The 13,652-nt window shown below is 46.4% G+C and overlaps 1 protein-coding gene and 1 long non-coding RNA gene across 3 annotated transcripts in view; one reads left to right on the top strand and one right to left on the bottom strand.

The window, feature by feature from the left end:
• The window catches only part of GRIK5 (glutamate ionotropic receptor kainate type subunit 5), a 53,735-nt gene that overhangs the window by 29,892 nt on the left and 10,191 nt on the right, over window positions 1-13,652 (bottom strand). Inside the window, exons 4-6 of the mRNA XM_035117543.3 lie at window positions 12,982-13,147; window positions 12,216-12,394; window positions 9,276-9,329 (exon numbers count right to left, since the gene is read on the bottom strand). Coding sequence (XP_034973434.1) covers window positions 9,276-9,329; window positions 12,216-12,394; window positions 12,982-13,147 — 399 coding nt within the window. The remainder of the gene's footprint in view (window positions 1-9,275; window positions 9,330-12,215; window positions 12,395-12,981; window positions 13,148-13,652) is intronic.
• LOC148685461 (uncharacterized) lies at window positions 3,918-9,794 on the top strand. Of its 2 annotated transcripts, none has more exons than XR_015950694.1 (2): window positions 3,918-4,245; window positions 8,779-9,794. It is a non-coding gene; the product is annotated as an uncharacterized LOC148685461 (long non-coding RNA). The 2 variants fall into 2 exon arrangements; XR_015950692.1 differs by having other exon boundaries at window positions 8,776-9,794.

The following is a 13,652-nucleotide window of genomic DNA, read 5'->3' as shown; positions in this document are numbered from 1 at the left end:
GTAATGGTTGGTTCAGCACATCTGGAGTGCAATGGACTAGTCTTACCTTGGAGAAACCTCCTTCCTGATCAAGAGACAGGGAAAGCAACAATGGTCTTCCTCATGCCATTTTTATTGGGTTTTTAAATTATTTTAATCAGGTTACAATATTTTGAATTACTATATTTGCAGACAATGCTCTTTTGTGATTTGCTCATCTAATCTCTTGTTTATAATCTACTGAGTTAAAATTATTACTATTATTATTACTATTACTATTATTACTATTGCTGCCAAGTAGCTTTCACGAGACCACCGAGGGAAATCAAGAGCCAAAACGCATTTGGGTTTGGTTGCAGCTTATTATTTTAACGGCTCGGTTTTACTGACATTTTTTGTGTGCTCTGTGATACTTTATGAGCCATGTGCATTCGGTTTTTAAACATCAGGTTTATTTATACTATTCCTGTTTGGAAATTATTATTATTATTAATATCATTTTGCTCTGGATACAAAGAGAAATTCATATTGTTCATTTTAATTGGTGCTATATTTCATGAGAACATTGCTTTGCAGTTTATGCATTACATTAGCTTGTGTGTGTGTGTGTGTCTCCCAATTTTTCCCATTTCTCCCTCATGCCAGTTCAGCTACGGTAGGTCTAATTCTTCAACCTGAGAGTTTACAGTCATACCTTGGTTTAAGTATGCCTCGGTTTGAGTATTTTCAGTTTAAGTACTCCGCGGACCTGTCTGGAACGGATTAATCCACTTTCCATTACTTTCAATGGGAAAGGTCGCTTCAGGTTAAGTACGTTTCAGGTTAAGTACAGACTTCCGGAACCAATTGTGTTTGTAAACCGAGGTACCACTGTATTTCTGTATATCAGCATCATACTTCTTCATATTCCCAACCCATTCAATATCCCATCCTTAAAGAAGCTCACATCAGTACAGGGCTGGCCTTACGGCCAGGCTGGGTGGCGCAGGGCGCCAGGGCGACCGCCTGCCCGCCACGGAGCTGCGCCCCCAGTCCGGCCACACAGCTCCGCCCACCCGCCGTGCTGGGAAACAGGGCGGGGTGGGGGCGCCGGAGGGATCCGTCGCACCATGGTGCCAGGGTGCCAAATATACTTAAGACGGCCCTGCATCAGTATAAATGGGTTTCTGTCATTTTAGCTTCACAACAACCCTGTGAGGTAGGATAAGCTGAGAGAGAGTAGGTTAGCCAAGGCTAATACCCAGTGAGTCCCATGGCAGAGCAGGGACTGAACCAAGGTCTTATGGGTTCAAATGCAACACACTATCCATTAAGTTCCCTAGATACTCAAGATCTTATGCATACTAAGTGGACAGTCTCTTACAGCCTCTGACTCCTGAGCCTTGGAGTTAAGACAATGGCAAAAAGAAAACATGCACCTGACCTGAGCAGATCTGGCAATGGAAAGGGGAACCAGAGTATTTGCCCGATACCAAGTCACACTACTGGGTTCAGCTAGCTCAGGGGTGGCCAACTCCCAAGAGACTGCAATCTACTCACAGAGTTAAAAAAACTGGCAGTGATCTACCCCATTTTTGAGGATTCAGGTCAAAGTTGTTGAGATTTTTTTAGGGAGGAGGAAAGCCCCCTTTTTTTAGGGAAGCCAAAGTTGTTGAGCTTCTTTGGGGGGAACCGGTCATCTACCAGTGATCTACCACAGACACCCGGTGATCTATCAGTAGATCATGATCTACCTGTTGGACATGCCTGATCTATCTCAAAACTGCCTGCACCAGTCTCCCCCAACCTGGCATCCTTGCATGTCTGTTTGTTTGTTTGGTCATTTCATTTCATTGCCCACTTGACTGTAAAAAAGCAAAACCCTCAAAGCGGTTTACAAAAGAATAAAACAATTTAATTATCAATTAAGAAAAAAAGCCATTTAAAAATAATTAAAAACCTTTAATATAAAATAATTCATAGCCTTATAGAATTGTAGAGTTGAAAGGGACCCCGGGGGTAATCTAGTCCAACCCCCTGCAACACAGGAATCTTTTTGCTCAAGGTGGAGCTCGAACCCACAACCCTGAGATCAGGAGTCTCATGCTCTAGCGACGGAGCTACCCCGTTGATTAAAATCAACAATAAATCCAGAACCAGATTAAAACATGTTTTTAGTAGGTGTTGGAAGGAGTACAATGAAGGCAGTTGCCTGAAGCCATGTGGCAAGGAGTTCCACAGTGGTATACTAAAACACTGATTTCTTAGAATGCAAAATGAATACTATGTGGTCCTTGCAATGGTGCAAGTTCCACAGATGGAAGCAGTCAAGTGGGTATATTTGGGGGTGTTAAGCGATGTCTCATGCAAACTGGTCTTGAGCTGTTCAGGGTTTTATATATGAATAGTAACGCCCTGAAGTCATGCTGACAGCAAACTGACTAATAATAATAATAACAATAATAATAATAATAAATTTTTATGTATACCCCGCCCTTCCCGGTTTAAAAACCGGGCTCAGGGCAGCTAACAGCAAATATAAAACATTGATTAAAATGTGACTTAAAAACAGCATAAAACAGCATAAAATACAACATAAAATGCAGCAGCATCAATATCAATAAAATTCAAAAATTCAGGGGTCATTTTTTTGGGGGGGGGACCCAGTCAGTAGACATCAAATGATCACCAGGGCTAACTGGCCAAGTTGGTCCTAATAGGGCCAGCAAGGAGACCAGGGAAGAATTTAAATGTGGGGTCCCAGAAGGGGTTTCTTCATAGAAAAGGAAAGGGAATAGGGGATCAGGCTAATTCAAATTGAAGGCCAGGTGAAATAGCTCTGTCTTACAGGCCCTGCGGGAGGAGATCAAGTCCTGCAGGTCTTGACTGCTTGCAGGACTAGCCATGCAGATCTCTGAGCAGAGGTGCTAAATGCTTGGACTATGTTTTGGACTCCAGTTTCCTTCCTCTCTGAGCACTGGTGACCCTGGCTTGCGGCTGATGGATGGACATGAAGAGTGCCAATTGGGGAAAGGTGGGCTACAGTCACTGGCAGTGACTCTTGCATTGCAGGTGGGGACCTCTCCTACCCTCACCCAGTGACAAAAGGATTTAACCTGGGACCTTCTGCATGAGAAGCACGTGCTCAGAGCCACCATCCTTCATCAAGAGTGCTCAGGGGTGTGCAGAGGCAGAGTTAGCTGTTCTGACACCTGGAGTGGCGCATATGCTGTGCATCAGGGGCGGGGCTAGCCACCCGTGGGCGCGAGACAAGCGTCCCAGGTGGGCGCCACACACAGCAAGTGGCGCACGTCCCAGGGGGGTGTGCCGCCCACGGCAAGCATCGGGGGGGGGGCGCTGCTCATGGCGATGTCAACCCCCCCGGATGATACCTGGGGTGGGCCACACCCACCACACACCCCTTCCTCCATCAGTGGGGTGTGTGTGGAACATGGTTGAAATAAAAATATGATCTAGTTGAGATTCTTGCAATAAAGGGGGGGTTGGACTAGATGACTCTTGGGGGTCCCTTCAAACTCTATGGTCCTATGACTCAATAAAACACTTTCAAACAAACAAAAACACACCCATGTTACTTCACGCACACACCCAATAAAATTCAATTGGTTTACAGTCGATCGCTAATCAATGTTACCAATGCAGGCAAAACGGCATGGTGCCTATTTGCATATGTTCTGGAAATGTGTGAGAAAATTAAAATCTATTGATGCGCTCTGTGTTATTGTAGTTTGAACAAGCCACGGGGTATGAATTCACAGATGGCGCTTTGAGGATTCCGTTAAAGGATTCGAAATGATCTTGATGTGCAGATAATGAGGTAGAAATGGTCATTAATCTGCTTACAGCTGCTAAAATACATTTATAGGGTGGGGAGAGACTCTCTCTCTCTCCTTCTCTGGTTTTATTTATTTATTTACTTTTCAAATCTGGGATGCAGCCACAGCAGTGAAACGTGCTTATCACATAGATGCCGCAGAAAATGAAATGTATAATGGTAACAACTTTGTAAAGACAATGGATGGTATTCATAATGTTCTGGAACGCTACGCTTCCTGATTTTGTGCAACCACGTTTGTTGTTTGCTTTGCTCGAAAGATTAATTTGTATGGAGGCATTTTCTCTCTCTCCTTTTTTTCCTTTGGAATGCTGCTGTTCATTCAAATAACACTAACTTGATCTTCAACTGCAATCCTATAGCCACTCTGCTGGGAGGAAGCCCCACATAATTCGATGGGGCTTAGAACTTCTGAGTTATGCTGCTATATGGTAAAATAATTCTGATGTTCTTTTTCTTTTGTCACTGTTCTTGTGTTTGTGAGCTGTCGGCGGGCTTGTTAACCGCTAGTGTGTGTCTATGACTATGGATAAATACGCCTGGGATATTTTAATGTTCTGATATAAATATTACGAATGCTACGGATGTTTTTTAATGAATCAGTTTAATGACTATTAGAGGGAAAGAGATTGATAGTTATCCCAGGAGTGTCTGCTCAGCTTAACACATCATTGCACTTAGTTTAAAATTAACTTTGCAAATTCTTGCTGCCCAGTAATGCTGGACAATGTTGCCTCTGACCTTACAGAAATATTGAAAAAAATAATGAAACATGACGTGTTCACTCTCCTGTTTAGCTGGATATAGCTAACCTCTCAGCTTGCCCTTTTCACCCTGTACTCTTCACCTAACTGTTTCCTCTTAGCTCTGTGTTTTCTAACCAGTTTTTGCCAACAAGATTGGATATTTCATCTGCTTTGGTCCTATTTCCAGAAGTGCAAAGAAAGACTTTTAATATGGTCATAAGTATGCACTGCTAATATTTCTTGCTAGTGTGACAAGACGAACACAGAATGAAAATAGCTTTGGAACTTCAGCGGTTAAGGTCATCAGCATGACCTAAAACCATGTTTTGTTGTGAACCTTAATAGAAATTCATTTTTAAAGAAATTCTGGGATCAGTAGGTGAAATATCTATGTGTATATTTCTCCCGTGCCCTGTACTGTTTGCAAATGTGATAATAAGCCTGCAAAAAAGGTACAGTGGAGTTTTGGGGAGAGTACATGTCATGTTCCTTTTACACAAACCCACCCCCAAAAATTCACAGCCGAATATTCAGCGCAGAAAAAGGAAAAGTGTATGGAGTGCCTCTACTGCTTACAATTTCCCCCTTCCCTTCGAGAGAAACTGGAATACACCTTTTGGGGGGGGGAATGGTGGAGTTACTGTGCGGGGAGAGAGGGATCTGACTTTGGGGCCATTAATGCATTATGCCTGGCTTGGGCAGAACTGCTCTTTTCCTAAAATCTGCTAGCAGATTGCTGTCGATTCAGGGCAAGGGGAGCTGGTGAAGGTCCATCGCTCTGGATTCTCAGCAAACATTCCAGCGATGCTCCTTCAGCAGAGCTCATCACAGCCAAGATCCGTAATGGCAGCGCTGTCTGCAGGAGAGCAGCAGACTCAGCCAGTTGCTCACACCGAGCACGGCTGAGTTACGTTGGGAACATCTGGCGAGCCGTATGCCTCCGGCTGGGATCCCGTCAAGTCTGATACAGCAAAAGCAGGGTCAGGCCTGGTCAGGCCCGGAATGGGTGAACAAGTTAATCAGCATTCTTCCCGGCAGGGGCTCTGAGCCACCACTAGGTGGGGCAATTCCAGCTAAACCATCATCACAAACACCACCACAACAGCTGGCAAAAGGATAGCTGTCCGTCAAACTACGGGAGGGAAGCAGAAGTTGACACAGCCTTAAATGAGCTAGGTTCAGTTCCCCATAAGTTAGGAGTCAGTCCTGAGAAAGCAATACGAAGAACAGTACAGTATTGCATTTCTATGGTTTGCCCTCAAAGCAGGAGAACTTCCCAGCTCTTAACTTGCAATTCCATGCATTCCTGCTCTGCAAAGATAGGTGGTTTATCCAATCCATAGGAGGGGTAAATTACTGTTCCATATTCCTGATCAGGTCTATGAGTTGGCCCTACACAAGGGAATTTGTTTTATTAAGCTTTTATTTATTTCATAAAATGTAGCCAAGGTTGCATATAGCCCAAGCCCTTCCAGGTTCAGGATCAGATTTGTGTGCCCTGAGTATGGTAGCTCCAGGGGCAGAGCTTCATGCTCCGCCACTGGGGGCGGAGAGCAGGTGCACTGCCCCCAGGGCCGTGGCACGCATTCTGGGGACAGGGGAGGGACGCACGGTTTGGGGGTGGGGTGTGCTGCATGTTTTGGGGGCGTGCCACACGGTTTGGGGGGTGGGGCGCGCCACACGCAGGGGCGGGATGCGCGTTTTAGGGGCAGGGCGGGCACCCGCGATGGCACACCTGGGATCGCGCTGCCCGGGGTGCCCCGCCACCACCGTCCCTACGCCCCTGAGTAGCTCAGCTTTCATTTTCTGTTTGTTTGTTTGTTTTTTAAAAAGCAGGTTTCTAGTCCTCACTGCTGTAAAGATAGGTTTGAAAGAATGAGGGCGATCACTACTAAAATCTCAGGAGCTGAGAAGAGAGCCACTGGGCAAGGATTTTAAGTAGTCATGGAGTGAGGGGCTCAGTGCTCTACACACCTGTTTGCATCTCCCCTTGAAGAGCAGAATGATACCATCTAAGCAAAGAGGTGCACTTATGCAGAAGTTGTACATTTTGCAAAATTCAAGTGGGCTAGGCAGATAATTGGCATTACCTCGGTGAAAAATCTTGACCTTCCCCTCCTCTTTCTTCTTGTAGTATAAGTAACCCAAAGCACATCTGTGCCCCCATCTTTGAAGGCCTCACCCACCTCTCAGAAATGCAGGGGTGATGCCTACTTTCGAACATGCCACGTGGTTTTGTTTTCCTGAGACTTTTCCAAGAGATAGCAGGAATGATCGTCTTTTTTTTTTTTTTTTACCGCTCCTGGCCATAGCTGTTTATTTTCTGTTGTTTTCAGGTTAAATGGCACTTTATGTTTCATGCTGATTCTTATTGTCATAATGCATTTAACGCAGCAGTGTGGCTGCATCTCTACAAAGCACGAAGGGGTAGGTCCCTGCCCCGATAAGCTTGCAGCCTACATTCCAACACAAGAGGGGCAACAGAGCTGGACTCGATGAGAGTGCAGGACTCCCCGCAAAGAATCTTGGGAACTGCAGTTCCTTCCCCACAGAGCTACCACCTCCAGCACCCTTAATAAACGGCATTTCCCAAGATTCTTTCGGAGGTGAAGTCATGTGGTTTACATGTGTGATGCGTACCCAGCCCCAGATTTACATTTGGCAAAGGGCTTGACAGAAACTGGCTTGCAAAATGATTCTGTCTGGATCGGGCTGCTGGTTGTACTGCCCTAAATCTCCAGTGTTTTCACCTTCCAACGAAACGGGGACAAAAACCCAAAAAACTGAGGCTGAGCACTGAGCATCCCTTCACTGTGAGAAGCAGCATATTTTTTTTAAAAAAAAACACCAACATACCCTCCAGCTGAATTTCTATGGCAGGGTCACCCTTCATCACTGCTAAAACAATTGCTGAACCAGATCCAATGTTTCGCTACAGCAGGGGACAAGGACTCCCTTTTCTGAAGCAGGGGTCAGTTGAGGGAGGAATGAGATGCAAGCTGCAGCCCCAACACAGGTTTGCAGCTGGAAAAAAGCTGCCCTCAGATCCAATTACCCCCCTTCTCTTCCCCAACCCCCACAAAAAATGTTCAATTTTCAATGTTCAATTTCTGAAATGAAAATGTTCAATTTCTGAAATGAAGAAAGGAAACTGGGCACAGGAGGATGTACACACTCTAGGTGGGAGATAGAGGTAACTTGATAGATCTTTTTTTCTGTTTCTTACAGGAGGGTTAATTGGTGCATTCATAATGCGTAGATAGTGTGATTTATAGGTACATTGTAATTTCGCTTTGATTGATTCATTGCACTGTGATTGTATATTTACTTTGCATTTTATTTTATAGTTGCTGCATGGGGAGACTTTGAGCCAAAAAACGATAATTAAAATAAACCACGACATAACGTTTTTGGCAGCATCACATCTAGTTCTCTCCTGTATTTTATTTTATATCAGACAGGTCTGGGTTTTATGGGGAGGGGAGAGCGGCTCTCTGCACGTACTGACTGGACAAGAGGGTGCCTGAAGGCCTCTTCTGAAACAGGAAAGGTGGCTGAGAGGGTTGGGGGCACGACGATCGCAAGCACTCTTGGATGAAACAAATGATCTTAACCCATTTCTATCTGGGTTTAGACCTGTTTATAGGAATGAACCAGCTTTGGTCTCCCTGATGGATGACGACTTTTATTGGGAGAAGGACACAGGAAATGTGAACCAGTGGAGAGACTGCTTTTTTGGCGCCACTGTGTGCCTGCCCTCAGGATCTTCCTCCTGAGGTTTTGGGGGGTTCGTGACGCCCGCGCAATACCCCCCCCCCTTTTCTCCCACGGAGCTGGATTCTCCCCAGAGGGCTGAATCCCGCTTGCTCTCAGCATAGCAATCAACCGGAAGTGTTTTCTTTGATCTCTCAATGAGTTTTGATCCCATTGGCCAGTTTCCTTCTGGAAAGCTTGGGTCTGAGCGGTTTGCAGTTTGCCCCAGAAAACCTGCTCTTTAGCACTGAACGCGAGCGAATGTCTATCTGCACAAAACCTGATTCACAGTTGCTCCGATTCAGTGGAAAAAAATGGGGGGGGCGTTGGGCGGGGGGAGAGAACAGGCAGGACAAGCAGAAGTCTGAATGAGCTATATGTGGAATGGGTATTGGAAGCACAGTTCTACCGCATTCCTTGGACTGATTATATTGACCATTTCCACCCCATTATCCTTTTCAGCAGAACTCTCCGACATCCCTACAAACCACCCGGGCTGAACATATAGAATCGTAGAATTCTAGTGTTGGAAGGGACCCCCAAGGTTCATCTAGCCCAACCCCACGCAATGCAGGATTCTCAGCTGATGTGACACTGGTTTATGCTATCGTTCCACTGTCCTGTCCAGCTCTGTGTTTTCTAAACTAGCAGGAAGGAGCTCTTCCAGGGTGAGAGATCTGCGTCACAACACATGTTTAACTGCTGTCGAGCTACGGCTCCTCTCCAGTGCACAAACCAGGGTGGGATTTGAACATGTGCAAACACACAGAGGCACACAAGAGCAGGCATCCTCAAACTTCGGCCCTCCAGATGTTTTGGACTACAATTCCCATCTTCCCTGACCACTGGTCCTGTTAGCCAGGGATCATGGGAGTTGTAGGCTAAAACATCTGGAGGTCCGCAGTTTGGGGGTGCCTGCACAAGAGGCTCCTTTGCCTGCATAGCATGGTCTCAGTACTAACCATAGTGGTCAGGATGTACTTGTAGAACGCAGTTGTCATCCCCAGCTCTGAAGCCTGGAAAAGGAGAAGAAGAAGAAGAATCAGTTTCTAGGAAGGACTCTCAGGTCTGTGAGCAAACCCCACCAATAGCAAACCCTCAATATTCACCATCATGGCTAGTAACTACTCAGAGCCTTATCTCCCATGAATTTTTCTAAAAAACACACACCCCTTTTTAAATGTAATTATTAGAGAATGTGAACTGGTTTACACAAACCATAAAATAGACACTGAGATTTTTCAATAGGAGTCAAAAACAAGTTGCCTAAAAAAATCCAAAAAACTCAAGTATACATAAAATCAGTTCAAAATATACATTAGTTTTTAAAAGGAAAATGTCCTCTTAAAATGCATGTGCATCATATTTTTAAAAATCTGTTGTTGTTTTTTAATTTGTATACAGTACTGCTTCTTTTTTTGGTCAAAACCTCTAAGCAGTTCTTATGGGTCCTAATAAAATCACAAACATTTGTCATGCTATGTAGTGAAATCTTGTTTCGTCATGCTATATAGCGGAATCTTGTTTTGTAGCAAAATCTCGTTTATAGCAAAATCTCACTTCGACCCCCTTTTCATAGAATCATAGAATCATAGAGTTGGAAGAGACCACAAGGGCCATCCAGTCCAACCCCCTGCCAAGCAGGAAACACCATCAAAGCATTCCTGACAGATGGCTGTCAAGCCTCTGCTTAAAGACCTCCAAAGAAGGAGACTCCACCACACTCCTTGGCAGCAAATTCCACTTAAAGACACCCAGGTGGGCGGACAGGCCTGACTCCTCTGGGAGAACATTCTGTAGTTTAACTATGCTCTGATAGAACAAGCGCTTCCTTTTATCAATCCTGAATCTTCCAACTAAAAGAACTACTCCCTTTCTCCAATGCTGAACTACAACTCCCATCAACCCCAGCAAGCATGGCTGGTGGCCAGGGATGGTGGGAGTTGTAGTCCAGCAACCTCTGAAGAGCCAAACATTCCCTGCGCTTGCCGTGCTGCACCTTTTCCCTACAAGAAATGGGCTCTGTTGTGTTTAAACCTTCCTGACGTTAAACACTATACTCCCTGTCAATGTAACTGGAGTTTATATGATCCCAGCAGTAGTTGTGTTTTCACTTCTGCCGTTTTAATTTGGCTGTGGCTGCCTTGCATTCTTATTTCAAAACCTGGAGTTGCTTAAATCCTAACTAAGATGGCTGAACATCCCACCGGCCCATCCCCCGGTTCACCTCACAAACCACAGGCCTCTATTTTATTTTTTGCAAGCGTTTTCACAAACCCTCACGGGCTTTTGCAAACCGCTTTAAAAGAATTTTTTAAAAAACTTGATCGTTTCCACCGCCACCGTCCACACGTTGAGGCAAAAAGCCATCCTGCTGCAGGGCCTTCGTCTTACCTCAAGGGGCTCCCGTATGCGGCAGGCTTTTGCCCACAGCAACCGTTTTCCCACGAGCAGCTCTTCAAAGCGGGGTGGGGAAAAGGGGAGCGCTGATCGGGACAGGGGCGTTTCGAGGATTCTTTTCAAGTATCTGCAAAAGCCCTTGAGCTACTCGGAGGCAACGCTCGCAAAAACGCAACAGAAGCCAAGGCGATCCGTGGGATGCTGAGTGGAGATCTGCCGCTGCCTTCCGGTTTCGTGGCAGCTGCCCGAATCAGAGAGCCCACACCGCTAACTGCAATCAGTGTGGCGCTTTCTTCCCCAGGACAGAATCAAGTTTCTAGGCCTGGCAGCACAAGGACCAAAAGCCCCCACCCCAGCCCCCATGGCAGAATAAGGGTTGTCATATTTCAAATAGTAAAAACCAGGGCACCCCAAAAGTTTTCTTAGGAAGACCCCAAAGTTGCTGAGCTTCTTTATTTTATTTTACAAAAACGCCAAAACAACACAATTTTCCGATTGACTTCTCTAAGATCCAGGACAAAGCGCCGCCCTTCAGAAATTCCCCCCAGGCGTCAATTCCACCTTTGAAATTCCAAGGAAATGGCAGTCGTAGGAAGAATGGCCAGACACAGTTAAAGGTCTCTCTATGTCAGGGGACCAAGGCTCTTTGGGCCCCCTCTATCGTATTTTTAAGGTGGGCAGCCCCCCCCCCATTTGTGAGGTTGAACAGGGGCCAGCCATGGAATAGTGCCAGGCCCCCTCAATGCTTTTTGGAACATGGCGCCTCTGCTCTGCACATCATGACCAAGTTAAGACTGAAAATGGCACAAGCTTCCCCACAGTCGCTGGAGGCAGGGGCCCTGCCCCATGGACCTCAGCCAGCCCCCCCCACCTGCTTGCCTTCTTGCCAAGGGGTGACACTGGCTGCCATATCCATCCTCCTTCATCTTGGTTTTGCCTCTTGTAGAACTCAACAGGGAGGAGGAGGAGGAGGAGGAGAAGAAACAGAAAAAACTACTGTCCTTGGCTCCGCCTTCCCTTGGCCCCCCTGCTTTCCACCTTGCCAGTCCTAGGGGGCATCATCCACCTCTGCCCACAGCAGAGCCCCACCCGTTCCCAAAGGGCGGATTTAGGGCTCTGCAAGCAGGGCACACATGTGCTGAGCAGAGGGAGCGCCAACTCAAAGCCCTGTAAACAAGGCTCTGGGCTTTGGGAAGGAGGTGTGAGGCTCCAGTAGGGTCCTAGAGTCCCCCTTCCTCCTTCCCAAAGCCTAGTTAGCACTTTCCCAGCTTTGGGAAGGAGGTGGGAGGGCTCTAGGACCCTGCCAGTGTCTCACACCCTGGGGTAACCCAGCCAGATGGATGGGGTATAAATAATAAAATTATTTATTATTATTATTATTCCAAAACGAGGCGCTTCCTTACCCACCTTTGGGAAGGGAGCATGAGGGCTGAGGAGGGTCATCAAATGTTCACCTCTCACAGGGCACCCTAAAACCCTTGCCTGCCACTGCCTCTCCTCACCTTCTTAAGGATGAGATAAGAGATGGAAGCATTGGCGTCGATGATGATGGTGGAGATTTTGTCGTCCCGGATCTCCTTGAGCAGCGGCGTCGGGTCGTTGGTGTCATCGAGCATCCGGATGGACAGCGTCTCCTTGGAGATGAGAAACTGACGCACGAGCTCCTCCAATCGCAGCAGGCCTGGTGGATGCAAAAGGAACAAGGGGTTGCGCCAGCATTTCACCCAAGCCAGAGCCCAACCCAACCTGCCTGGCTTCAGAGCTTAGGACTTGGCCCAGGAACCATCCGATCAGGACATAAAGGCATTTGAACACCTCTGCTTTTATATATATATTCTTGTGCCCAGAACAATAGTATAGGAAGCCCTGCTTTGCATACTAATTTTGAATGAGGCTAGGGCTTCAGGTAGTCAAAGCAGGGTCTTCTCTGTGGTGGTGCCAACACTATGGAGTGGGGTCCCTGACCAAGTCTGCCAGCATTCAGCTTTTAAGGAAGTGAAGGAGCTCCATTTTCTTCACATCTCGTCACTGGGGCCAAACTAGGCATGGCGCTAAACAAGTATTTTAATTTAAAAACACTTAATTTTTAAAAGTTCCAAAAAAAAAAGCCAGAGGTGTGATGTTTGAAAACCGCTTCCATCCCTATGGCTCACACCTCTGTGAAATCTGATTGGCTACCCTCTGGCCCCGCCTCACAAGCACGGCATTTGCCCCCTCCCACTCTTCCCTCTCCGTTCCCCGCCAAAGAGCTCGGCCACATTTTCTCACACTCAGCCTTGGCGCAGATGAGGCTAGCTGAGGGGTAGTTGAAGGACTTGAGAATACGGGATACGGCCAGGCTGACGTCCTCGTTGCTGGGGTAGAGGCTGACGGAGGCGAAGCGCAAGTACTGCAGCTTGGGGGTCTCCTCGGGACCCACCTTCACGTGGGGGATCTAGAGCAGAGAAAGAAGCTGCTTGTTTACAGTGCTAACATAAGCATCCCCATGTCCTCCTCTGCAGCCGAGAAGTCGGCACACAGGCTGTCTTCGTTTAGACCAGGTTCTGCAGAACAGAAAACTCTTGTGACAAGTGTTACATGCAGCAAATTAATTACAGTTCCATAGACTGCTTAAAGCAATCAAAGCCTTTTGGGAAGTCTATTATATACTGGGTGGGCTACCGAACCAGATTCCCTCCCCTTTCTGTCACTGACTGCAGAAAGAGGTTGAGAAAATTTTTAAAAGCAGCCGGAGCTTCAAGTAGGAGTTAGGACAGAGATGAAGAGAAGGATGGGGTCTGTAATAAGAAACCCCAGCAGCTCCTAAAGTTTTAAACAGGCTTTCCTAGGCAACCATTAATTCAGAACGGTTGAATTAATTTGAATTAATTAATTTGCTGTAACCTGCCTTGGGATCCGTTGGTGAAGGGCAGGTAATGATTTTAACAGTAATAATAATG

The sequence above is a fragment of the Zootoca vivipara genome, chromosome 6 (assembly GCF_965207765.1).
Source record: "Zootoca vivipara chromosome 6, rZooViv2.hap1.1, whole genome shotgun sequence".
In the NCBI taxonomy this organism is placed as follows: domain Eukaryota; kingdom Metazoa; phylum Chordata; class Lepidosauria; order Squamata; family Lacertidae; genus Zootoca; species Zootoca vivipara.
This window is presented reverse-complemented; position numbering and strand designations above follow the sequence as displayed.